At 47.3% G+C, this 26,971-nt stretch overlaps 1 protein-coding gene across 4 annotated transcripts in view; it reads left to right on the top strand.

The window, feature by feature from the left end:
- Nucleotides 1–26,971, top strand: part of NPR3 (natriuretic peptide receptor 3) — a 68,960-nt gene that overhangs the window by 30,755 nt on the left and 11,234 nt on the right. For all 4 annotated transcript variants that reach the window (XM_036310815.1, XM_036310816.1, XM_036310813.1 and 1 more), the window contains 3 exons: nt 15,498–15,633; nt 20,841–20,935; nt 22,852–22,987. In XM_036310815.1, the coding sequence (XP_036166708.1) occupies nt 15,498–15,633; nt 20,841–20,935; nt 22,852–22,987 (367 nt within the window). The remainder of the gene's footprint in view (nt 1–15,497; nt 15,634–20,840; nt 20,936–22,851; nt 22,988–26,971) is intronic.

Genomic DNA, 26,971 nt, shown 5'->3' on the forward strand with positions numbered 1-26,971 from the left:
ACCATCTGAATAGAAGGAGACTCCCCCTCCTCTGCCACCCCCCTTTGCCCTCACCCCCTTTCTCTAAAGCCAGCCAGAGAATAATTGTGCAAATGAAAAGGCCCTTTCAGGCACTGGAGGGCTTTGCTAATTGTATTTGAAAGAATAAAAGCAAACCACAAGTTGGCGTTTAACAACAGAAAAATGACGAGTTCACATGCCAACATATTAATCAGATTAGTTTTATTAGGAACATGCAATCAGGCGGCCGGCACTGCCAGAGGAATGACTTATTAAACGCCGTTCTTTTTCCTCGCCAAGGACATAGCACTGGGCTTTCAGAACATATTTAAATGAAGATGTGCTGAAATCTAAGAAAAATACATCACCTTCCTTTTCTTGAAATGAAAGAGAAAGTTGCTTTCAAGTTGCTCATTCCTGTAGCTTCTAGAGCTTTCCTTGGGCCACACTGGAATGTGGAGAAGACTCGGGACTCTCCTGCCGGGAGTGGTTCTGTTTGCTGAGAAACCTGTTCCATTTGCACGTGGTCCCCACCTCGCGGCCCGTGTGGATTGATTCGCTGCGAGAACGTGTTGGCCGGTGTGACCTGGAAGTGCTCCGGGGAGAGCCCTGAGCCTGTGGACGGTGACCCTCCCCCGCTGTAGGCTTCGCGCTGCCCTTCGAGAGACAGTCGCTGTGGCTTCCTTCCGTCACGTGCGGTGATGCGATTCAGCTAGAAAGCGATTTTGCAGTAACAGTGGCAATGAACTCAAATGTGCACGGCTAAATAGCAATGCCGCGTGGAAAGGCACTTCACAACGGAAAGGCTAAGCTATCAGCCCCCCCCCCCCCCCCCCCCCCCGTAGAAGGGCATTTCAGCACATTGGGCCCAATTCTTCACAATGAAAACACAGATGAACGTCTTCTTAGAACAGCCAGGCCACTCCATAGATGGGCTGCAGACCCATCAGCAGTGCGGGCTCCAGAAAGAACACGCGTGGGCGCTGACCACTGGGCCCGTCGGTGTAAGTGAGGAAGCTTGAGGCATGACTACAGAGGGTGAAAGCCCGGATTTCTGTTTTTCCTGCCTTTCTCCCCCTTTCCCACGCCTCTGTGCTCCTGGGGCCGCAGGGGCTCCGCACCCCTCTTTCTTCTTGGCGAGGAACTCGTGTACGCACAGCTGTGGGGCGCAGCAGGTTAGCTTCAGCTCACATTACATTTCGAGGAGGAGCCTGGACAAGACAGGCTGCAGGTAAACAGGTCTAAAGGAGCTGCTCCGCTGTCCGGGGGAGTAGACGAGAGCGTGTCTCAAATGCCAGGACTTATCCTTTTTTTATATTTTTATATTTTCATTGATTTCAGAGAGGAAGGGAGAGGGGGAGGGGGGGAGAGAGAAGCATCAATGATGAGAGAGAATCATTGATCAGCTGCCTCCCGCACACCCAACTCTGGGGATCAAGCCCGCAACCCGGGCATGTGCCCTGACCGGGCATCGAACCGCAGTTTGATGCTCAACCACTGAGCCATACCTGCCGGCAGGATTATACTTTCCACAGGAGTGCTCTGCCCAGGAAACGGTTCCTTAGGCCGCCCCGTGGCTGGAGCAGCGTGGCGCTTTCAGAGCTTAACTCCCCGACATGAAGGTCTGCATTTTACTACCAGGGCTGCAGCCGAAAGACTCTGCCTGGCACATAATTTGACAGGCCCCAGAGGGAATGCCCACGTGTGTGCAGCCTTCCAGCTGGGAAGAGGGGAGGCCAGGAGGCCCCTGCCAGCCCCGCTGGCCACCGCGCTCACAGAGGACTCCGGTGTTTGATGCGGACAGCAGCCGCAGGGTTTTAAAGTCTCGGGGCAGAGTTCTGGTTCATGAGGCCTGGCCATTGACGCTGCTGTTCGTGTGGGTGGATGTGGTGAGGTGCCCAACGTAGTGGTCCAATAAATATTAATTGATGGGCATTAGAACAATCGATGACCCCGGGGCCTGCCAGCCTGTGTGCCAGAGACTTTAATCTATGAAATGGAGAAAACCACACTGACTTGCTCTTGGAAGTTATGAAAAATGATTGTAAAGGGGTTTATGAGCCTGAGCGCTGTGAGTGATAGTGTCCAAAGAAAACAGCCCGGCCGCCGGGAGCAGCGCATCCCTGTGGCCCGCACGCAGCGTACAGTAGCAGTTCTCAGTGACATCCTTTCTGGGCCCCGGCCAATGGTCAAAGGAGAGGAGCTAGAATAATGCATTGCTGGGGACTCAACCCCCTTCCCAGTCAGGAAATTTGAAAGTAGCTCAGGCTGTAGGAAGTTATTTTGGATTAGTCTTTACCTCCTGCTCTTTCCCCCTGCTGGAGTGAAATTTGCTTCATTTTGCAAAGTTCTAAAAATCTCCCTCCCACAGGCTACGATATAAAGGTAGGGAGGAGGTGAGCAGAGGATTTTTTTTATTATTATAAACATTTGACAGTTGATCTAAAGTTGGGGACCTGGATTAACTATTTCCTTTACCCAGTCATCTTATGTGGGATGATGACTAGATCCCCGAAATCAGCCGTGTTTCTGCCTTATCCTGTGGACCATCAAGAGCTGTAATTCATTAGTCAACAGTCCTGTGTCGGATGGTACCCACTGTTGCCCTACAAATCATATTCCTTTTGATTTTAGGGCATTTTTTCTTTTCTGTGCTCAGCAGCAATGTATAGTTACGGTAACCATGTGTCCAGGAATTTCTTGGGTAGAATAGATATCAGACACAGTTCTATGCCCTCTAAGTGCATGCGTGTTGGTGTTGACTCCGTGACCCCGAGTGTTGCTGTGCAGATGGTAAAGCCTGCAGATGGCTGTTGATCAGAGCTGGACGCATGCCTCCCTGCACCCACCGAGTCCCTCCTCCGGGCCAGGCACTGTGCCAGGTCCTGTGAGGAGCTTTCACACCCGGGCGGATGTCTCTTGAAGGATGGGTCAGAAGAGACCAGTACGGAAGAGCCTCCCAAGTGAGGCCGAGAGGGAATCCAAGCGTAGATGAAACATGGCATTAGACCCATTCAGGGAATCGCAAAACAGCCTGGCTTGAAGCGGGGAGATTGGTAGATGAGTCGATGGAAGAGGTTCCCTCTTTTTTGAAATCTGCCTCTCCCGGGCTGCCAAGACACCACCGTCTCTAAGCTCCCTGCCTACATTGCCGGTCTGCCCGTGTGACTCCTCTTTTCCACTTGCTCGGCAAATATTAGTGTATCCCAAGGTTCTTCTCTTGGCCCCTTTCTCTCCAAACACTATTTCTGGGCAGCACATCCACTCTCCTGGGTGGGATCTTCATCCCGGTGCGGGTAACGCCTAAATTTATACCTGAGTCCAACCTCTGAGGGCAGGACCCCGCTCCCACTTCCCACTGGCCTCTCTGCCTGAATAACACCGTGTCTACCCCGTCTCATCCTCCCGTTGATCCGCTCCGTTCTGAGCTCTCTGGAGCATAGAGAGGAATCAGGAGGATGGAAGTCTGAGCTCAAAGAACTTGTTCTGCACACGGAAGTGGGAAGTAGGAGGTTGGCGTCAAATGATTTTCAAGGGTTGTGACAGGAGAGCAGCTCGGTGCTGTTAAGGTCAAGGGTCTTGTTACTCAAAGGTTGGTCTGTGGACCCAAGGAACCATAATTCTCCAACCCTCACACCTACTGATCAGACTCTGCATTTGAATAAGTTCCCAGGTGAATGTATGGTCTAGGGCAGTGGTCGGCAAACTCATTAGTCAACAGAGCCAAATATCAACAGTACAACGATTGAAATTTCTTTTGAGAGCCAAATTTTTTAAACTTAAACTATGTAGGTAGGTACATTCAACTTGAAATTCAACTTTAAATTCACGGTTTTCGTCTTCCGTTTTTCTTTGCTTCTTCTTTGTAGCCATCTCAAACAGGGCACCTAAAAAAATGTTTCATTTTATAATAATAAAGCCACCAACACAAAAGAATTACAATTCTTAAATTGATGACAAAAATACCTGTATGATTTGCAGCTGGTTGGAAAAATACAGGTAACTTTATGCTTCGAGTAGGTATTTTTGTCACCCACACGCGATTTGCGGACGCGACTAGCACTAACCACTGCACAATGAGACTGCTGACTGACTGGCTCACTCAACTCGTGCATGAATCGAGCGCCTCCCCCGAGCTGCGTATCCCTCGGCCTGCGCCACGTCTCTCCTTGCCCGACAGACCGACCACCACCCCCCACTTCTTCTAAGCCACTTCTTCAAATAGACTCGCCCAGGCCGAAAACCGACCTCTGCGCATGGGCCACGAAGTTTCTATCGCACTGTACGTGCGCACCCACACGTGGTATTTTGTGGAAGAGCCACACTCAAGGGGCAAAGAGCCGCATGTGGCTGGTGAGCTGCGGTTTGCCGACCACTGGTCTAGGGCAGTGGTGCGTGGACCACTGGTGGTCCGTGAGGTCCAAAAGGTTGGCGGCCGCTGGTCTAGGGCAGTGGTGCGTGGACCACTGGTGGTCCGTGAGGTCCAAAAGGTTGGCGGCCGCTGGCCTAGGGTATGTGTAGGAGAGAGTGAGTTGATGAAACCGAGTGGAGATGAAATTTATCCGACAATGGTGGTCGGAGAACTCAGAGGCTGCGGCGCAGAATGAATGGATGGGGACGTTGATGCACAGGGGCATTAAGACGGCCCAGTGTGAGTGCGGTATGTGGGTGGAGAGGAAGTGTGTGAACTGACCGCCAAACCTCCTTAGTGCATTCGCATGCCCTGGCAGTGAGGGGGGGCCGTTGCAGGAGGTAACGGTGATATTTGACACAGGATTTTTGATGTCTTAGCCCCTTGAGAACAGAGTCTCTGCTAGGAGTTTTCCATATCTCAGCTCTTAAAAAATATGGCAGGTCCTTAAATAATGACATTATGAGAAAAAAGCTCCAGGAGATTAACCTGCCCCCCCCCCCCCCCCCCCCGCTTTTACATCAATTTACAATAAAACAACAACAACCCTGGAGCTGACTTTACCCATCTGGTATCCAATACCATCTTTTTCTTTCCCTTGATCCTATTTCCCTGACAGTCAATTAAAGCTGTGTTTGCTAGGGCAGACTTTCTCATTCTTCTTTCCTCCCTCCTGATACGCGGATACCATCTTGGCCATCTTACACATGGTAGAGGAGTCATATTAAGACTTGAAATAGGAGGCTGTTCACCTTGGTTCACCATCCCTGAGTGAGTTTGGTCTTTAGGGGGTTGCCTGGCTTGATAAACACATTAACGCTGTGGGTGCAGGTGCTGGGCTGGAGACAGACGACTTGAGGTCTACTTGCAGCTCTGTCCTCGCTCTCTGTGCAACATTGAGTGAACCAGGCAACTGTGGTGGCTCCACTTCCCCACCTACACAACACACTGGTTGGCCTGTATGAGCTCACAATTCCCTTCAAGTCGTCAACGTTTGCGTTTCCGCCATCCTTTTGGGCTGTTGTGAAATGCCCATGAGGTTAAAAGAATGCATCTCCCTGAGACATGTGCCCAGGGGTCTCTCTTGTGTTGTGGCAAGTATATTCATTAGGCTCAGTGTCATTCGACCTTTAAAATATTGGGACTAACTCCATGGTAGTCCTGCTGCATCTGCATCTAGAACACTCTGCATGATTTTGGTAATGTTCTTAAGAGAAACCAGTCTCCTCACACTAGTAGAGTATGTCACCCTAAACATTTTTAAAAAAAGAAATGTAGTTCCTTTTAATTGCCCAAGGGGATGAAACAATTTTCTTATGAAGTAGACTTAAAAAGATCAATCTCTTCAAAAATGTTTAAGATGTGGCATGATCCAACCTGTGAAGACTATGGGGCTTTTCTTGAAATTTGAAGACTTAACTGAATTCTCCAGCTGTAGACCTGAAGGGATACTTTCAGGATAATTACAAGGAATGCCTGTTTTTCCTGGTAGTTAGTAAGCATATGAAACTCATTACTCTCATAGTTTCCAAAAGCTGTCCTAAATGGGTTCCAGAATGATTTAGATCAGCTCATCATGATGGGCCCCAAATGGGATTAAGATCGTGTTGATCACTTGGTGTGTTGCCTTATTCTTTGAGGTTGATGTTTGAGATCTTTTAATGTCTTTTTCTAAAAAAGTCTTTTTTAAGGATAGTTATTGGTTTAAAATGAAAAAAATTGGTTAAATGATAACAAAACATAAATGTTGACCTTATGTATTTTCATATGTTCCAATAGGACCAACTGTGGAAAGGTTTCCACAATTTTCCAGGTTTTGGTTATTCATGTAGGGAATTGATTAATAAAGAAAACATTTTATTATGGGAATTTTAAGTATATACAAAACTAGTGAGTGCAGTATAGTGTAACTCCATGTCCCTGTCACTCAGCTTCAACAATTTTCAACTCAGTCTGATCTTATCAGTACCTTTTCATCACCATTACCCCACTTCCTGATAATTCTGAAGCAAATATAAGCCACCCTCATTTCCTCTGTAAATGTTGTAGCATGTATCTAACAGGCAAGGCTCTTTATTATTTTATTAAAATAAAATTTATGTGTCTTGACTAACGTGAGTAATGCTGTAATGAACATCGGGTGCAGATATTTCTTTGAGATACCGATTTCATTTTCTTCAGGTATATACCTGGAAGTAGGAGAGCTGGATCAGATGGTAGTTCTAGTTTTAATCTTTGGAGGAAGTGTCATACTGTTTTCCATAATAGCTGCACCAATTTACACTCCCAACAACAGTGCACAAGTTTTCCATTTCCTCCACATTTCCACCCATACTTGTCACCTCTTTTTTTAATTATTAATAATAGCCATTCTAACAGGTGTGCATTGATATCTCATTGTGGTTTTGAGTTACATTTCCCTGATGATTGGTGACGTTGAACACCTTTTCATGCATCTGCTGATCATCTGTACGTCCTTTTTGGAAAAAAATGCCTATTCAGGTCCTTTGCTCATTTTGTTAATCAGATTGTTTTTACGTTTGCTATTGAGTTGCATGAGTTCCTTGTATATTTTGGATATTACACCCCTTATCAGATATAAGATTTGCAAATATTTTCTCCCATTCAATAGATTGCTTTTCATTTTGTTGGTGGGTCCCTTGCTGTGCAGAAGCTTTTTAGTTTGATGTAGTCTCACTTGTTTATTTTTGCTTTCATTGCTTGTACTTTTGGTGCCATTTCCAAAAAATCTATTGCCAAGAGCAATATCAAGGAACTTTCCCCGTTTTTTTTTTTTTCCCCTCCAATAGTTTTATGGTTTCAGGCCCTACAGTTCTTTAAGTGTTTAATCCATTTTGAGTTAATTTTTGTGATGGCATAAGATAGGTGTTCAATTTCATTCTTTTGCATGTGGCTACTCAGTTTTCCCAGTACCATTTATTCAAGAGACTACCCTTCCTCCATTGTGTAGTTTTGGGTTCCTTGCAAAAAGTTAGGTGGCCATATCTGTGTGGGTTTATTTCTTGGCTCTTGATTCTGTTCTATTGGTCTACTTACCTGTTTTTATGCCAGCATCATACTGTTTTGATTACTATAGCTTTGTAATCTAGTTTGAAATCAGGAAGTATGATGCCTTCAACTTTGTTTTTCTTTCTCAGTATTGTTTTGGTTATTCAGGGTCTTTTGTGGTTCCATACAAATTTTAGATTTTTTTTTGTTTTCTTTATGTGAATAAGACTACTGGAATTTTGATAGGAATTGCATTGAATCTGTGGATTGTTTGAGGTAGTATTAGTATCTTAACAATATTAATTCTTCTAATCCAAGAACATGGGATATCTTTTCTATTTATTTATGTCTTTAATTTCTCTCATCAATGTCTTATCATATTCAGTGTACAGATCTTCCACCTCTTTCATTAAATTTATTCCTAGGTATTTTATTGTTTTTGATGTAACCACTCCTTATTTCTATTATCATATTTGTTTTACTCATTCTTTTTAAAAAAAAAGATATTTTATTGATTTTTTTACAGAGAGGAAGGGAGAGGGATAGAGAGTTAGAAACATCGATGAGAGAGAAGCATAGATCAGCTGCCTCCTGCACACTTCTTACTGGGTATGTGTCCACAACCAAGGTACATGCCCTTGACTGGAATCAAACCTGGGACCCTTGAGTCCGCAGGCTGACGCTCTATCCACTGAGCCAAACTGGTTAGGGCTGTTTTGCTCATTCTTGAATTCATTCTTGAGTGGAATCATGCAGTATATACTCTTGTGTCTGGCTTCTTTCACTCCCTGTCCTGCTTTTGTGATTCTGCATGTATTTCATGTATTAATATTCATTTTCTTCTCTTTTTGAATTGCTGAGTAATATTTTGTTGTATAAATATAAGTATAATTTGCTTATTTATTTTGTATTGATGGACTTCTTCCTCCCCAGTTTGGGACTATTATGACTAACGCTGCAATAAGCATTCTGGTATAAGTCTTAGAGTGGACATATATTTTCATTTTTATTGCTTGCATGAATACCTAGGAATAGAATTGCTGCGCCATCGCACAGAGGTGTCCTTTATAAGAAACTGCCAAAGTAGCATTGTTTTACATTCCCACCAGCAATGTAGGTCGTGGATAATATTTTATAGAGATCGCATTTAGTTCTGTTCCTCTGAAGAGAAATTTTGTGCTATCAGGCAGTTTGACTAACCACTTTGAATTTTGGGAAGTGTGTGGTTTTTTTTTTGTTTGTTTGTTTTTTTAAAGAAGAAAGTGTTTCTGTTTTGGTTTATTTTTAGTCTTAGTTTTTGGATAAAGTCTTTACTTCTAAGATGTAACCCATATAGAGTCTTACTGGGAAGCCTGAGCCATTTCCCAAGTTCCTCTAACCTGGTGGCATTCAAACTCAAACTCCCTCTGTGCAGAGGGCAGCGTCCGAAGCTCCTCCGCTTCTGCAGCCTCCCAGCTGCTGCTTTTACTGGACGTCTTGGTGTCGGCCCTGTGCGTGCGCGACCAGCAGTCTTTCCCTTAGCAGGCGCCCTGGACCAATTTTTATGGCAAGCTCAACTTTGTGGGGCCCAGGCAAGAGCTAAGAAGTCTGTGAGAAAGGCCTTGAGCCGTTACAATGGACACATACTCTATTAGTTTGTCACGGGGGACTCCGTCCAACCCTCACTCAGAACCCACTTACCCCACTTGACGTAGAGCTGTACTACACTTCGGGATTTCTTCCCCCAGTTGATCGAACATGAGCAGTGGCAAGTACCAGAGGGCAGGATGACATGCTAGAGGCAGTGAGAGTAGCAGATAGTGGCAGGTGACAACCCCTACTGAGTGCAGTCTCCCTGTAGTAGAGGCAGGGCGAGGCCCTAGGGAACCTAACACACCCACCGTGCGGCTTGCGCATCAAGGAGCTGTGGAGCGCCAGGGTAGGCAGGCGCACCGAAGTAAAGCAGACCCGTGAACGAAGGGATACACGTTTGCACAAATGTAATACGGAGGAAAGGAGGAGTGAGGTGGCTCAGGGAGGGCTCGAGCAAGAACAAGTTTGAGTGGCTCACAGAAGGTGGGTGTATCCATTGGGTCCTGGGAGGAAACAGAAGACACACCGAAAGGTACTATTACACAGGTGTGTGCACAGCTAAGGAAAACCACCAACGGAGGGCAGAGAACCGCTTGCCTGCAGAAGTGGGAAGCTGTTACCACCCTAGATCAGAAGGGGCAAGAAGGAGAGCTTGTGTTCCCCACTCATCAGTTCCAAGAGTCCAGCAGCATGGAACCCTCTACCTCGTTTCTCCTCACAGGCGGCCGGGCAGCTTTCCTTGCTGCATTTTGCTCTTGTGAGTGGATGCCACGTACCAGCATGAGGCCCCATCCTCAGAACTGCTGTTCCATTCATAAAAGGGGCAGCCAGCTGCTGTGGTATAGGAGACGAATGAGAGGCCATATATGAATTAATGATCTTCCCAGGACTGTTTAATGATCCATTTCATTTATTCTTAAAATATATTTTTATTGATTTCAGAGAGGAAGGGAGAGGGAGAGAGAGATGGAAACATCGGTGATGAGAGAATCATTGTTAAGCTGCCTCCTGCACGTCCCCCATTGGGGATCAAGCCCGCAACCCGAGCATGTGCCCTGACTGGACATCGAACCATGACCTCCTGGTTCATAGGTCGATGCTCAACCACTGAACCACACCAGCAGGGCAGATCCATTTTGTTTTTGATGACGATAGCGAGTGGTACCTTTCTGCTTCTATTAACACGTCAGGCTAAAAGGTCTGAGTTCATGTGTCAGTCTAGGGCACTGCTACAGGGGCAGAGCTGAGCCCAGGATGGAGACCGTCATTTGGGCAAGTGAGGGCAACCCCCACCCCAAGGGAGTCCTAACTTCAGTGCAGGAGAAAGGAGGCTGCCGGACGGTATGGAGGTGCTTTGGTCAAGCATAGAGCTGGACCCTGCTCTCCCTGACCTGCTACCTGACAGTTAGTAAGACACCTGCCCTTTGCATCGCCTCAGAGGTCAGTCGGGATAAGGATGAAGATTTCCAACTGCACTCTCTTCAAGGCTAAAAGCGACCAGGGGAGCTCCATGCAGGCAGCCCTGTGTAGAAGAACAAATGTTAAGTGTCTGTCAGGAAGAGGAAGGACCGCCTTTCTGGTGCTGAGGAGATTGTGATACCACTGGATTTATGGAGTTCCTGCTCTTTAAATTGTAGATTTTTAATTTTATGATTCAAAAGAAAATTGAATGAAAACAGATAGTATCCATGTTTTTATTGTACAGAGCTCATGTGCACAGTGTTCATCAAATAAATAATATTCTTTAACTTTTTGTCCACATGCTACATCCCCAGGACACGTCCTTCTGCTGGCCACCATCTCAGTGGCCTAGGAGGGGGGGACAGGTCCATTTTCAGGATCATACTGCTAATTAGACAATATGCTGCTGCCATTCTTCCTGCTGTGATGGGGAAAGGCAGGTCTTGAGTCCATTTTTCCTCTTACCTTCCTGCCATCAAAATTTCCCTTCCCCCACAACTTCCCTTCAGTGGAATGGAAGGCTAAGGGTCATGTCTTTTCAAAAGACTCGAGCCCAGCCGGCGTGGCTCAGTGGTTGAGCATTGACCTAAGAACCTGGGTTCAATTCCTGGTCAGGGCACACGTTGTGGGCTCAGTCCCCAGTGGGGGATGTGCAGGAGGCAGCCAGTCAATGATTCCCTCTCATCATTGATGCTTCTGTCACTCTCTCCCTCTTCCTTCCTCTCTGAAATCAATAATAATATATTAAAAAAGACAAAAGACTCTTGAGATATGCTGCCCAACTCTCCACTTTCCTTATTTGCATTGGGAACCATTGGTTTATGGGAAGGAAGATGGAGCCACCTTGTGATATTCTTGAGTTCATTGAATACCACAGGCAAGATCTCCGGGCAGCTTAGCCTTGCATTGAGCTTTGGGAACTTTCTCCCGGGACGCTATGGGGCAGCTTTCCAGGCTGTCTCAGATACCCGGACCACCTGGGAGGTGGATTACTGCTGTGTTATTCACTATCACTGTACAAAACAGCTGAGACAGGCAACATCTTTGCTTACTTGTTTGAAACACAAACACTGAGGAATTCCTCTACGAATTTGCCTCCCCAAAGAGAAATGAGAAAGATGCCACTCCTGCCACAGATGGGAGCCATGTCATGAATGGCCACTCTTTATGCTCAGTTAAAAAATAGCAACATTTCTATTCGGCTTTCCCGGTGAGAGATGAAAAACACTAATAAATAGACACGGCCGACAAGTGCAATCAGAGAGACAGGCCAAAGGCAAAAATGGCATTCTTCCATCTGGCATACCTGCCGCTGGCCAGCTCCGGAGGGAAAATCAAGAGAACTGAGATGAAATGACAGAGAGTTAATGCCAGCATGCTGCCCTGTTCTGGCCAAGTTCCCAGGATGGGTGGAAGATGGTGCGTGATTTCCATCTTGTTGGATGATACACAGCACGATAGTGATCGCCTGGGGCTTGTCCCTCATGGTGGCCCCCTTCACAACCGCCTTGCGCAGACTCCCTCTACGTGTCCGCATGGAGCTGTGACGCTGTTTGTGTCCTTATGGAACTGTGACACTGTTTGGTCAAGACTGCAAATCCCCAGGGCTCTTGAATTGTATTGTTCTCTCTGTTTGTTCAACATCTAGCAGGGATGGCTGCATTTAAGAATTTAATGAAGACTTATGGCTGATGACAGTAAGGAGGAGATTTCTGGCTAAAAGGATGCTAAATACTGGAGAGGTTGTGCAGTCTGTCCGTCAGGACTTTGAGGTCCAGGTGTTGTTCTGACAGGCTGGGTAGGGGGCAGACCAGATGAGCTACTTCCTTTTAGCCTGGAGGTCCAGTGGAAAGTGTTCCAAAGGCAACTTAATACTCTGGACTTTTTTTCCCCTTATTTTTTCAAAAATTTGCACTTCTAATTTGCAGTGTCTATAATGTGCTAATGGGCTTTCCTCCCACTTGAAAACATGTGTGGATGTGAGAATGTTCTCCTGGAGAAAAGAAGGTCTCTAGGGTTTTGCTTCTGGCTCGAGGGCCTATGAGGTAGGTGTTATGAAACCTCCTCCGCAGTAGGTTGGGGTGCCAGCAAACCTTGGTGGGGGTCAGCAGCTCTCCTGCTAATTTTGGCAGGAGAGGGAGACACTCAGCTACTTTGAAAGAAAGGAAGTACAATTTTCAATCCATTTGCAAATCAGGATAGAATGGGCTTTCAGACTTGGACATGTGTTTAGAACCAATCTATTTTCTTCTACCATTAAACCTGGTAGGAAAAAGTAATCCAGGTTCATGTTTCTCAGCCAGATGATCGTGCTTTCCATCCTGGGTTGTAGCGGGGGCAGCACAGAGGGCATATCAAGAAGGAGGAGGCCCAGTCGCTGTGGCTCAGTGGTTAAGCATCGATCTGTGAACCAGGAGGTCACAGTTCAATTCCCAGTCAGGGCACATGCCTGAGTTGCAGGCTTAATCCCCAGGGTGGGGCATGCAGAAGGTAGCCGTTCAATGATTTTCTCTCATCACTGAAATTTCTATCTCTCTCTCCCTCTCCCTTCTTCTCTGAAATCAATAAAAATCTATTTAAAAAAAAAGAAAGAAGGATGGGGGAGAGTCAGATGAGGGTGGTGCTGGGGCCATGTCAGTGTTTCAGGTGGTCAGCAGTAGGCAGGCGTTATGATGGCCTTGGTTTAGGACTTTGGGAAGGCGTCAAGAGGAGGAGGAAGAGAGGCGGAGGCACTTCACAGTGGAAGCAGGGCTGTCCTAGGCTCCCCAGGAACAAGGAGTTCGAAGGGAACAGCCCTCAGGTACAGAGTGCAGGACGATTGAGGGGGAGCAATGTTCTTTTGGTCTTCCAAGTAAGGGGAGGGTTAGGCCAGAGCTTTTCTGAGCACCTTGCATCTTCCACTTTCCGTGACTCTGTGACTTCCCTCTGTAGCAGGATGGTGTGTATATAATTATCAAAGAGGAGAAAGAGCTTTTGAAAAAATATGTTTAGTGGCCCGAGAATGAAGTTACACAGCCAAAGTTCACTTATTAAAACTCATTAACTCATCAGCATGCGTACTTTCTCAAGCCACAATGACTTCATGGTCTAAGTGAAAATTTCATATTCCTTTGGAAAATTTAATTAGCATAGCCGAATCAGCAGAAAATTATCTTTGACCAGTAGATGTTATTTCTACACATTCTGCTTTGCCTAAGAAAATAATGACTCTGAGACTTAAGCGTGATGGCTAAGAGCAAGAGCCATTGTCTACTGTTTGCTTTCATGGTCCCAGGAATTGTTTTAGATGTTCTACATGCCCTCATTCATTTCATCCCCAGAAGAGCTCTAGGAGATGAATAGGTGCTAAACCCCCATTAAACCAATGAGGAAATTGAAGATCAGAGAGGTTAAACAACGTGTCAGGGCTAGGATTAGATTTTGCGTCCAGCAGCTGATTCAGAGCTCTCCTGTGAGCCAGCACTCTTTTCTATCCTCCACCCACCCCAGAGGGTCAATTGACCAGCTTGGGCTGCACCCATCATACTTGGACAGAATTAAGGACCGGACATTGAGGAAGTAAGAGAACCAGTTTGGGTGTCAAAGCATGAACAAAGTTTCCGTTAATTATAAATGGGTCAGTAAGATATGTTATACCAGTAAGTTGATTAATACCACTACTAGAAATGAGAAGCTAACCAGGACCCCTCGCTTTATAATTCGCCATCTCTAGACAATAACAACAAGAACTAACAGTGAATACTGACTCCTTTACATCTATTGATTTGTTTAAACACAACGGCACCCCCCCTAAGATAGGTAGTACTATCTCCCTCGTCTTCCAGATGGGGAAAACTGAGACCCAGCGTGGTGCGGAAACACAGCCAGGAAGTGTGAAGCTGGGCTCCCTGCAATTATTCTGACCTGCCTCTCAGCAGTAGGTTTGGTCAAATCTGAAATATTTGCTTCTGAGACACAAACAGGGCTTTACCGGCCCTTTGGGTGGGAAGAAGCCAAGTAGAACTGGATGTTGAACTGTGTCTTCTGTGAATGTTTCTGTATTTGAACTGGGGGTGGGGCAGGAAACAGCCTCAAAGGCCTCACCCTGATCGTCGGTCCGTGGGATGCCCGCTCATTCTGCTGTGTGGCATTACATTCCTGATGCTTTCTCCTGAAAGAAGGCTCGGTTTTTCTTCATACTTTTGTACAGTATTTGTCAGCTACTCAGTGTTTCAGGATCGTATTTGCTCATTTCATGTTTATTGAATGTTGCAATGGGTTTAAATGTGATATTAGAACTTACAAATGGTGCTTATAGGAGGAAATAAGGCTCAAAGGGATTTAAGTGAATTTCCCAAGTCCACAGGAAGCTGTAAGTTTCCTTACTTGAGCCAGGCCTTTTCCCATTCCTGTCCTTGGAGCTTGGCAGGGAGTGGAGCTGGGGAGCACTGAGATGCACTGCAATGACTCAGGACACACATTAGAACGAGAAACGAAGATGTCATTGCTGATAGAATAGAGAGCATAAATGGCGGCAGGCAGGAATGATGCAGCCCAGTCCTCTTTGCATCCTGAGCATTCCAGCAGGCATTCAATAGCATTTGAATATGAGCGAATGGATCCCTACCCTTCTTTTAGTTAAGTTCCAAATTCAGAGCGTGGAGAGATCAGAGGGGCTTTTGAAGGTGGAGAAAACCTCAAGGGGGAGGTGGGACTCAAGTTGGCTGGAGGCAGAGAGCAACGTGGGGAAGGAGGGCGCCTGTGCAAAGGGAGCTATGGGCAAGGGCTGATGCACCCGGAATACATAACCTAGCCAACAGGTGCAGGTTTCTTAAAATTCTGTACTATCTTGTCTGCTTTCCAAATTCCCAAACTGGGGAAAAGTTTTCCTCACTAAACCAGTGCCAGGAAAACCATGCCACCATTCTCGTTAGCTACGCCTCTGCCCGCCTCTGCCATGCTTGCAGGCCTGGAGTCTAACGTGTTGATCATTTTTATTCGCTTATATTATTCCTCAACTTGAGTCATTTGGCGTTTGGTCTCACCAATGGGGTTTCCTTTCCAGGTGAACATGTTTGTGGAAGGGTTCCATGACGCCATTCTGCTCTACGTCCTGGCTTTGCACGAGGTGCTCAGAGCTGGTTACAGCAAGAAGGACGGAGGGAAAATTATCCAGCAGACGTGGAACAGGACCTTTGAAGGTGAGGCTCCAGTTTTTACGTCGACGGCACTTTGCAGCTCCTTGAGCTGCTTCTTTGCTGGTTCTATTTTGCTCTTACAACTGTGGGGCCTTGCTTTCCTCAGCTGTGCAGTAAGATCAATAAGTCAAAATCAAGCCGGCCCACAGGCTTGCTGTGAAAATTCAAAGAGATAAAGCACATGCAAGGGCTTTGAAAAAGTCCCACTGAAATGGGGAGTGGCTTAGCTCCTTCTGATTGTTGGGCAAACTCCATGTTTCTTAAAATTAAATTCATCACAAGCCTCATTCACAACAAACAATCAATCTGTGAAGAGTTCTGTAGTCAGTTTTAAAATGAAAGATCCCAGATATACATTTCTCTGTTCAAACCTGAGTGGTTTGAGATGATGAGCAGGTCTAGTGAGCCCTCACTTCTTTTATTTATAAAATGATGAAATTAGCTGTGGCTTTCTTAACAACAACCAAAAAATGGCCCATCATCTCATCACTCAAGCAACCTCTGTTGACGTTTAAAAATTGTACAAGAATGAGACTGTTCTTGGCTGGAAAATTTAAACAGTCCAGGAATGCACAAAATGAAAAGTGAAAGTTTTCCTCCTTGCCCTGGTCCCCTCCCTCCAATGTGATCACTATTAACAATTCCCTATGATTCGGTTTAAAAATATTTTGTCTCCTGCCAGCACATATGCATTTGAATTATATTGTATCTAAAAAATTTACACAAAAAGCATCATACCATGAATACCATTCCTCATCATAGCTATTTTACTTCCATGCCAAAAACGTTCCATATGAGTACTCATAGATTCAGCACATTTTTCAACGATAGTTCCATAGTTTTCCACCATATGGCTGTACAAGGACTTCTTTAACCAATCTCCTATTGATGCACACTTGGGCTGTTTATAGTTTCTGCTATTATGCATCTTACGTGTCTTGATGAATTTCTGTGAGTACATCCAACAGGGAATATTTCTAGTTGTGGGATATCATTAGATATTGGCAAATGTCTTCTGGAAAGGACTACTAGCTTATATTCTTGCCAACAGTATATAGAGGGCTGGCTTCCTCTGGCCTCACCAGCACTCAAAGAAAATTAACACGAGACTCAACATGAGCCCTGCAGTTATCAGCTTCATATTTACTCACTCATTTGTTCATCAGATATTCTTGAGCACCTCCTATGTGCCAGGCACTGTTCAAGATACTGAGGATTTAGCAATAAGCGAAAGACATTCCCTGCAGTCATATGAGCTTCCATGGTAGTGGAGTTAACTAATGATAAACAAATAGATACGCCATTTCAGGGGCTTTAAATAAAGCAGGATAGAGAGATAGAAAGTGTCGTGTGGGACTATTAATTTAAATAGAGTGATCAGGGAAGGTCTCTCTGGTAAGTGGCAGTTGAGTAGAGACCTGAAGGAAGGGAAAGAAATTATGTTCATGAGAGAACATTCCAGAGAGAGCAGCAAATGCAGAGACCTTGAATGTATCTGTGGGACAGTCCTGAGTGCCCCCAGACAGGCAAGGAGGCTGAAACAGCATGTGAGAGGCAGTGTGATAGGAGTTCAAGTCAGAGAGGTAGTAGGGGCTAGATCCCGCGGACCTGGGAGCTGCACCAAGGACTTTGGGTTCCACCCTGAGTGAGATAGAAAGCCACCAGATGGTTTGAGGAAGATGATCTATCTTGAGTCTTTAAAAGGGGTCCTATGGAGGCTGTGTGGAAAATAAACTATAGCATGCTAATGGGCCTCATGTGAGAGCCACTAACATAGAGTACAGATCGCTGGACCAGGAAACCTGCGTCCTGGTCATGGACTTCACCCTCAGTCCCTTGGACTTCTCCATCACCTAACCCTTGGAGGTTGGATTAGTTGATGACTGACAAGAGTCCTTTCAGTTTTGCATTATGCTACCTCCTCCTTTGAATCCTTGAATGCACTGGGGCTAGGCCTATACTTATTTGCAATCTAACTAATGACATTTTCAATGATGGGAACAAGTACTTCTAAGTCTAGATTTGAAGCACACATTTTTTTTTTTTTTCCAATTGGGACTCCTATCCACTCCACTGTCTTGTTCTGTTCTCAGTTATTAGAAGGGGTAGGGCAGTACAAAGGGTCATGTTCCATCTAGAAATGTCTTGGCCTTAGCTATGGTGACAAGTGGTGGATTTCATTGCTCCTTGGTGGTTTATGTGGATGCCACATCTTACTCAAAACTAGAGTGACATCTGATTAACTTTTGACAGATTGTAGAATGTGAACAAATAGGCCTCCAGGATTGTCTTGCTCAACCTTAGACTGCTTTAGCTGGGAGCTGGAATCAAGTAGGATAATTCAGGGGGCATATTAGGACAGAGTCAAATTTTCCAGAAGTTGTGCCCAATACACTGAGAAACTGGTGTGTGTGTGGACACAATCTTGGTAGGCCACATCCCGTTCTTAGCTATTCCTCACTACGTGGTGTGGTCATTTGTTCTTGGTCTTCTGAGAGAGGTTGTTAAGGGAAGGGCAGGTGCCCACAATGGCTGGATTCAGTTTTGTTTAGAGGGCGTGAACTAAATTTTCCCATAGGCCGTCTTGGTCTTCCATTCTAGGGCCAAGTCTACACAGGCAATAGGAAATGAGTTCTAAAACAATCAACTGTATGAATTCAGCTTAAATGCAGAACCTCATTTGTCTAAATGTAAAGACAATTAAAGCCAAGGTAAGTTTCCATTCTCTTTACTAAACAGTGATCCAGCTGAGGGTAGCCCCCAAAAGACCTCTAAGAAAAACTTTAACCTTTCTAAATTTAAAATCAATTTTCATTTTAATGGTCACCATAAGGGACCATTAAGTTCTTAAGGGAAAAATACTCTGGATGTTATTTGACAAATTTAGATTTTACTACCGAGAAACCTATGACCAACTCTCAACCATGGCCCGGGAAGAAGCTAAATTGCTCTCTGTGTGAGAGGTCAGAGTGACAAGGTAAATAGGATTGTGGCTCAAACCATGAACTCCACTACAGGCCCATAGAAATGAGGGTGGGATGTCTCAGTAATTATACAGGAAAGTTCTGCCGCAGCCTGCCCATCACACCTTATGTACAGTACTCTCAGGTAAAGTCTCACTTGCTAATCGGCTGCCCTGAGGGTTCTCACCTCATTTCTTGGCAGAATTGTAATAGCTTCAAGTATAGTGAGGTCTTGGATTACCAGGGCCACCTTGTCTTACAGAACACTCTGCAAAAACACTTACAGAACACACTATCATAAAGCCCTCTGAACAGAATAAAAAAGGTTTCAGATAACCAGTATGTTTGGGGATATATATATTGTTAAAAAATGGCATGACTTAAAAGTTGTATAGGCTGTCAAGGATAAACAAGTTCGAGGTAGGTGTACCCTTTGTAACCAGTCTATATTAAGAAGACAAAACATCCAGATGAATGGCAACTCCATTCTGTTTCTGGCAAAGTAGACCAAAGTCTGGAAAAATCGGCAGGCCTTCAAACCACAACCCAAGGACAGTAAACCCAAATACTTGTCCTCTCCAAGCCACACTTGAGGATGGAACTTTCCCTTGGGATCCCTTTTCCCAGACATTCATTTTACTTCCGGAGAGAACCAGATCAATGGAAACACCAATTAAGAATTACACCGACTCTGCCACAGTTTGAAATAAAGGAAAATAAATAGCCGTGGTGACTTAGCATGTAGCTGACATTTGCACTCTATTACTTAGTTAATGAAAATTACAATATAGACATTTAATATCAACTAAGGAGGCATACTTGCTTGGTTGATTAGCTGTTGTAAGCCACCATTGCTGGCCAAAGCGAATTCAGTCTTTCTGGTGGGCACTCAGGGCTCTCCATACTCTGGCCACTCTGGTCCAGCCTTTCTCTCTGCTCCCTTCCATGCACACGGGCCACCTCCCAGAAACCTCATGGCCACTCTGCTTTCCAGCGTCAGTGCCTTTGTAAACGCCAATAAGGCTAGCCTTTCTGCCTCAAACATCCCCCGCTCTCTGATGGCTGCTTGTCCAAATCATGGACTTCACCCACGTACCCATGAAAGACTGCCTTGGCACTGGGCCTCCTGCTCTGCGTGGTGTGGGCACTGCCGGGTGTCCTCTCCCAGAGTTCAGGCCTGGCGATAGTAGCGATGACAGCAGAGGAAAGCAACCAACTTCTCTTCAACCTGCGTTGAAAGGGCTTTACCTGTTTCATCTCGTCAACAGCCTCTTGGCCGGGAGGCACTATTATGACTCTTTCATGGTCCGGGAGACTGAGTCTCACCGGGCAAAGTCCTTGCTCAAGGTCACGGCGCTTGTAAGCATGAGAGCCGGGATCCAAATGCAGACCTCTGGGTTCCACAGGCTAAATCCCTCCTCGGGGCTGCCCCTCTCTTGAGCGGAGAATGTGTCCCATTCACCTTTGCCTCCGCGGCAGCATCACCACGCAAACATTTGGGCAAACAATAAATGACTTACTGTTTCTCTGTGAGATAATGAATAGTCACTGAACTTGTGGTGGTGATCCTTTCACAGTATATGTAAGTCAAAGCTTTATGCTGGACACTTGAAACTCAAACAGTTATGAATGTCAATTATACCTTAATAAAACTGGAAAAAACTCCCCCAAACAGAAACAGAACAGCTAATGAAGATAGTGGGAGAAAGATGAACTCTTCCTTCACTCTCAGCTCCCATGACCGGGGGCCGGCACTCCCCATCCTGCGCACCACATTGCCCGGAGCGGAGCACATTGGCTGGGTCCTGGGCCTGGAATAGGGTTTCTCTTCTGACGTTTGTCTAGTGATAACACGAACCCGTGACAAGTCCAGGAGCCGGCCACACCTCCACTTCTCCTGCCTGGCAGTTTGCTTTTGTTTTAATTTAATAGAAAACTCTGGGCTAAGCATGCTGCTTTCAGGATTAGCCTTACTCTTCTTTAAAAACACACATGCATATTTCTCAAAGAAGGTCATTTATTTCCTTTTCTTTTCGTTTTTAAATGGAGAAATGTTAAGAATTTAGGAATGCAGACACAGATGAAATTACAATGTCTTTCCCAAGGCCAACACAAACGCTCCGCGTCTGATGAGGTTCCCTGTGGCCAGAGGGCGCCTGAACAATCCCGTCCGTTCATGCCTCATTTTCGTTGGCTCAGCGTCGCTTTAAGTAACCAACTTGGTGCTCCTCTTGTGTCATCCTCTAGGTATTGCCGGGCAGGTGTCCATAGACACCAATGGGGACCGGTACGGGGACTTCTCGGTGATCGCCATGACCGACGCAGAGGCGGGCACCCAGGAGGTAAGCGAGCGAGGCTCTGCCATTCTCCTGCTGGTTAGGATCCCAAGGAATGTGTTCATCCTGATGTCCCAATAGCTGTCCCAAAGGCAGCCTCCAAATGAGAATGAGCCCCAAACCTGGGGTTTCCAAGTAAGGGGGGCTCACGTTGGTTGAGGGGATCAGGGAAGACTTCAGGAATCGGTCCCCTGGTTACCCCAAATGGGGAAATCATTCCTTTTAAGTGGCCACCAATCACAGATCAGTCCTACGATGCAGGAGGGATGTGGGTGAGAGAGGTGAAGTGAGATGGTGTATTTCTCTCCTCCCTTACAACCTGACTTTGTTTTGGGCGGGGGGTGATGGGGCTACAAACTGGACAATTGTTAACGTTTCCAAAGATGGTGGTGTTTCTGGACAGCATCTCGGAGTGGGAAGAGTGCCCTGGATGCAAAGATGAGCCTCTGACTCTCACTGGGAGGGCGCTTTCTGGCTCAGTTTCCTGGGCTGTCACACGGAGATCTTCCTTGCTCTCTCGTGATTATGAGCCCCGAATGAAATGAGACCTAGGAAAGGTCTTTAAATGATCAGTCTATAAATAAAGATTATACACATACTAGAGGCCCAGTGCATGAAAATTTATGCACTGGAGGGGGGATCCCTCAGCCCGGCCTTCCCCCTCTCACAGTCTGGGAGCCCTCAGGGGCCAGAGGCGACCCGGGGATCAGGGGAAGGCGATGCCCCATCACACCTCTGCTGCTGCCACTGCCAGCAGCGCGAGCCTCGGCCAGCCCTGGTTACCTGAGCCTCGGATGGCCCTGGGAGGCTGGAGGCTGAGGGGACTGGGCGCCACCATCTTGTGGCTGTGGGTGCCGCCATCTTTGAGGGCATGGCAGTCAATTAGCATATTCCCTCCTTATTGGCTGTGGGCACCGCCATCTTTGTGATGGCATGAGGGTCAATTAGCATATTCCCTCTTTATTAGATAGGATGCAGTGTTTCAGGTCAGATCTGCTGCTTGGGCTGGTTTGGGTCTGGTGGGTATTCTGGTCTCCCCTCTGTGAGGGAGCGTCACTGTGGGGGTGCAGGGTGACAGTGTGTGAGGTGCTCTGTAGGGTGTCAGGACACAGTGATTGTGTTCTGGTGATTGTGGAGAACGCTTTTTGCCATGCCATGGAACAGCCTGGAGAGCCAGCTACACCTCCTCAAAAGGGATGGGCGGAGGTGTGACAGCCACTCGGAGGAGCGGGCTGGTGACAAGAGAGATGGAGCCCGAGGACCCGGATGGCAGTGCCTTTAGATCAGGGCTGAGGAGCTGATGAAAGGCATTTAAACCTGAAACTGAGAGAGACCCTTGGACTGAGTATAAATGAATAGTGATTTTCCAGGAACCAGAGGGACCAATCAAAGAGGAGTTCCGCCTGGAAACGGGGTGCAAGCAGGGTAAACTCCTCAGCCAGGAGAATCTAATTCCGCCTTAGGGGCGTGTGAGGCCAGGAGTCCCTAAGAGCTACTTTCTTTAACACTTCCATTATGTGTGGGGCCGACCGAGTGGTGTGAGGCCATGCTCCTGTCTTACACTTCCGGGCCCGAGCAGACCTGGTCTCCCAGCCCAGAGGAACGTGGGCCTTCGGAAGGGCTGGCCACAGGGGCTGCTCGGCAGGGATGGGTGGACAGCAGCCTCGGATCAGCAAGGGAAAAGCCGTGAACCTGAGATCATGGTTCCCTGTGTAACCACCCACCTTGCCTTGAAGGGCCACAGCCCTCCCTCAGTGATGCTCACCTCCAGGGCGACTCAGCAGCTGTAAATCCCAACTTACAAAGTCCTCAAACACACGGCTGGGGTCAGGGTGCACCACCGGGAGCCCGCCCTGCGCCTCCTAGGGAGACAGGTGACTCTGACCTCTCAGCTGGTCCCCTTGCTTTTGGCCTTGAAACAGGTGATTGGTGATTACTTCGGAAAAGAAGGTCGCTTTGAAATGAGGCCCAACGTCAAGTATCCCTGGGGGCCCTTGAAGCTGAGGATCGACGAGACGAGGATTGTGGAGCACACCAGCAGCTCCCCCTGCAAGTCGTGTAAGTCCAGGGGCGGAACCGCTGCTGCGCCATCGGCGGCGTCAGCATGATGCGGGGTTAGAAGATGTGTGATCCAGGGGCTCAGGTTGGAAGGTTCAGATTTCTCTTCTGTTGTGGTCAAAGCCACAGAAACAACTCACGAACTGGCGTCCCACCTTCACCAGGAGCTTCTAGGTCTTTCTTCTCTTCCATCTGTTTCCAAACTGGCTAAAGCCTTCTCCCTACTTGTTCATCTCTTACTATAACCTTACTGTGAGCAAACTCTGAAAATCAGAATGAGGCTTGCTATGAGAGATGAATGAGGAAATGACATTGAGTATTAGAGTTACCATTTTAGAGAAAATCAAAACACCAAATAATAGACATCACTCACTTACTCATTCCTCGTAGCAAGTCTCATTCTAATTTTCAAAGTTTGCAGTTTCCGCTGATCCCTCAGAACCAAACAGATGATGTCCCTTAAACACCCACAGATTACAAATTGGGGAATGAGTGTTAAGTCTGTTATTTATGTATGGCCTGTCATAAATACAGAAGCAAGTGGACATTCTTATAAGGAGCTTACAAATAGGAACAGCATTGGAGATCATTGCTTTAGAAGACCCTTTTTTTTTATAAGCGAGTGAGGGAGAACAAAGTTAATAGCGTTCTTTTAGGCCACTTGGTCACATATGCTAATATATGTATGCACATTGTGTTTGGGTCTGTGGGTATTTTTGCGTAGGCAGTGATTCCAGGAAGGAGTGAGGCAGAAATGAGTAGGAACACAGTCTCTGGAGTTATCGGGCCTGGATTTGAAGTCCCATCCTTATCACTTACTGGTTTCGTGGCCCCAGGGGCATTCCTGTGTTTTTTTAAGCCTCAGTTTTCAATCCCCAGAGGGAAAGTAGGGGAGGGTGGGGGTAAGGGGAAGAGATCAACCAAAGGACTTGTATGCATGCATGTAAGCCAAACCAATGGACACGGACAACAGGGGGACCAGAGCATGAGTGGGGGGGGGGGAGGGGAGGTTGGGGTTTAATGGGGGGATGAGGACACATTTGTAATACCTTAACCAATAAAGAAATTAAAGATTAAAAAAAAAATGAAGGGAATCTGCCCAACTCTTAGGACTGTTTTGAGAATTAAACAAGATGATGGGTTGAAGGCTGTACCCTAAACTCTTTATAGACAAGCTAGCTATTTATCATTTTTATATAATGACTAGGACACCACTGAACTTGACTGTTTCTGCTGTTACTCACATTTTCACAGTGCTATGTAGGACATTTCAACATGAAACTCTGGCTTTGGTGAGAGAACATCTAAAAAGAGAACGTTAACCCAACGAATTTTTCACCAAAGCTTCCAGCGCTTTGGTGTGTCCCCACCCATCTGTGAAAGTAAGGCATGCGGGTCGATTCCACGGTCTGTCCAGTTGTCCTCTCTGACTGTAAACTCACACAAGTGTGGATGGAGCTGGACACCTGTTCCACTTTCCCTCGAGTCCGCTTGAGCCGGCGTTCTTCCCGCTGTCCTGTAGCAGGCAGTGCGCTCATCTACTGTGCTCCCTGTAGCAGGCTGTGTGCTCATCTACTGTGCTCCCTGTAGCAGGCTGTGTGCTCATCTAGTGTGCTCCCTGTAGCAGGCTGTGTGCTCATCTAGTGTGCTCCCTGTAGCAGGCTGTGTGCTCATCTACTGTGCTCCCTGTAGCAGGCTGTGTGCTCATCTACTGTGCTCCCTGTAGCAGGCTGTGTGCTCATCTACTGTGCTCCCTGTAGCAGGCTGTGTGCTCATCTACTGTGCTCCCTGTAGCAGGCAGTGTGCTCATCTAGTGTGCTCCCTGTAGCAGGCAGTGTGCTCATCTACTGTGCTCCCTGTAGCAGGCTGTGTGCTCATCTAGTGTGCTCCCTGTAGCAGGCTGTGTGCTCATCTACTGTGCTCCCTGTAGCAGGCTGTGTGCTCATCTAGTGTGCTCCCTGTAGCAGGCTGTGTGCTCATCTACTGTGCTCCCTGTAGCAGGCTGTGTGCTCATCTACTGTGCTCCCTGTAGCAGGCTGTGTGCTCATCTACTGTGCTCCCTGTAGCAGGCTGTGTGCTCATCTAGTGTGCTCCCTGTAAGCAGGCTGTGTGCTCATCTACTGTGCTCCCTGTAGCAGGCTGTGTGCTCATCTACTGTGCTCCCTGTAGCAGGCTGTGTGCTCATCTACTGTGCTCCCTGTAGCAGGCTGTGTGCTCATCTAGTGTGCTCCCTGTAAGCAGGCTGTGTGCTCATCTAGTGTGCTCCCTGTAGCAGGCTGTGTGCTCATCTACTGTGCTCCTGTAGCAGGCTGTGTGCTCATCTAGTGTGCTCCCTGTAGCAGGCTGTGTGCTCATCTACTGTGCTCCCTGTAGCAGGCTGTGTGCTCATCTACTGTGCTCCCTGTAGCAGGCTGTGTGCTCATCTACTGTGCTCCCTGTAGCAGGCTGTGTGCTCATCTAGTGTGCTCCCTGTAGCAGGCTGTGTGCTCATCTACTGTGCTCCCTGTAGCAGGCTGTGTGCTCATCTAGTGTGCTCCTGTAGCAGGCTGTGTGCTCATCTAGTGTGCTCCCTGTAGCAGGCTGTGTGCTCATCTCCCTGTAGCAGGCTGTGTGCTCATCTACTGTGCTCCCTGTAGCAGGCTGTGTGCTCATCTACTGTGCTCCCTGTAGCAGGCTGTGTGCTCATCTACTGTGCTCCCTGTAGCAGGCTGTGTGCTCATCTAGTGTGCTCCCTGTAGCAGGCTGTGTGCTCATCTAGTGTGCTCCCTGTAGCAGGCAGTGTGCTCATCTACTGTGCTCCCTGTAGCAGGCTGTGTGCTCATCTAGTGTGCTCCCTGTAGCAGGCTGTGTGCTCATCTAGTGTGCTCCCTGTAGCAGGCTGTGTGCTCATCTACTGTGCTCCCTGTAGCAGGCTGTGTGCTCATCTACTGTGCTCCCTGTAGCAGGCTGTGTGCTCATCTACTGTGCTCCCTGTAGCAGGCTGTGTGCTCATCTAGTGTGCTCCCTGTAGCAGGCTGTGTTGCTCATCTAGTGTGCTCCCTGTAGCAGGCTGTGTGCTCATCTAGTGTGCTCCCTGTAGCAGGCTGTGTGCTCATCTAGTGTGCTCCCTGTAGCAGGCTGTGTGCTCATCTAGTGTGCTCCCTGTAGCAGGCTGTGTGCTCATCTACTGTGCTCCCTGTAGCAGGCTGTGTGCTCATCTACTGTGCTCCCTGTAGCAGGCTGTGTGCTCATCTAGTGTGCTCCCTGTAGCAGGCTGTGTGCTCATCTACTGTGCTCCCTGTAGCAGGCTGTGTGCTCATCTAGTGTGCTCCCTGTAGCAGGCTGTGTGCTCATCTACTGTGCTCCCTGTAGCAGGCTGTGTGCTCATCTACTGTGCTCCCTGTAGCAGGCAGTGTGCTCATCTACTGTGCTCCCTGTAGCAGGCAGTGTGCTCATCTACTGTGCTCCCTGTAGCAGGCTGTGCGCTCATCTACTGTGCTCCCTGTAGCAGGCTGTGTGCTCATCTACTGTGCTCCCTGTAGCAGGCTGTGTGCTCATCTACTGTGCTCCCTGTAGCAGGCTGTGTGCTCATCTAGTGTGCTCCCTGTAGCAGGCTGTGTGCTCATCTAGTGTGCTCCCTGTAGCAGGCTGTGTGCTCATCTAGTGTGCTCCCTGGAGCAGGCAGTGTGCTCATCTACTGTGCTCCCTGTAGCAGGCTGTGTGCTCATCTAGTGTGCTCCCTGTAGCAGGCTGTGTGCTCATCTAGTGTGCTCCCTGTAGCAGGCTGTGTGCTCATCTACTGTGCTCCCTGTAGCAGGCTGTGTGCTCATCTAGTGTGCTCCCTGTAGCAGGCTGTGTGCTCATCTACTGTGCTCCCTGTAGCAGGCTGTGTGCTCATCTAGTGTGCTCCCTGTAGCAGGCTGTGTGCTCATCTACTGTGCTCCCTGTAGCAGGCTGTGTGCTCATCTACTGTGCTCCCTGTAGCAGGCATGTGTGCTCATCTAG

The sequence above is a fragment of the Myotis myotis genome, unplaced genomic scaffold (assembly GCF_014108235.1).
Source record: "Myotis myotis isolate mMyoMyo1 unplaced genomic scaffold, mMyoMyo1.p scaffold_m19_p_5, whole genome shotgun sequence".
In the NCBI taxonomy this organism is placed as follows: Eukaryota; Metazoa; Chordata; class Mammalia; order Chiroptera; family Vespertilionidae; genus Myotis; species Myotis myotis.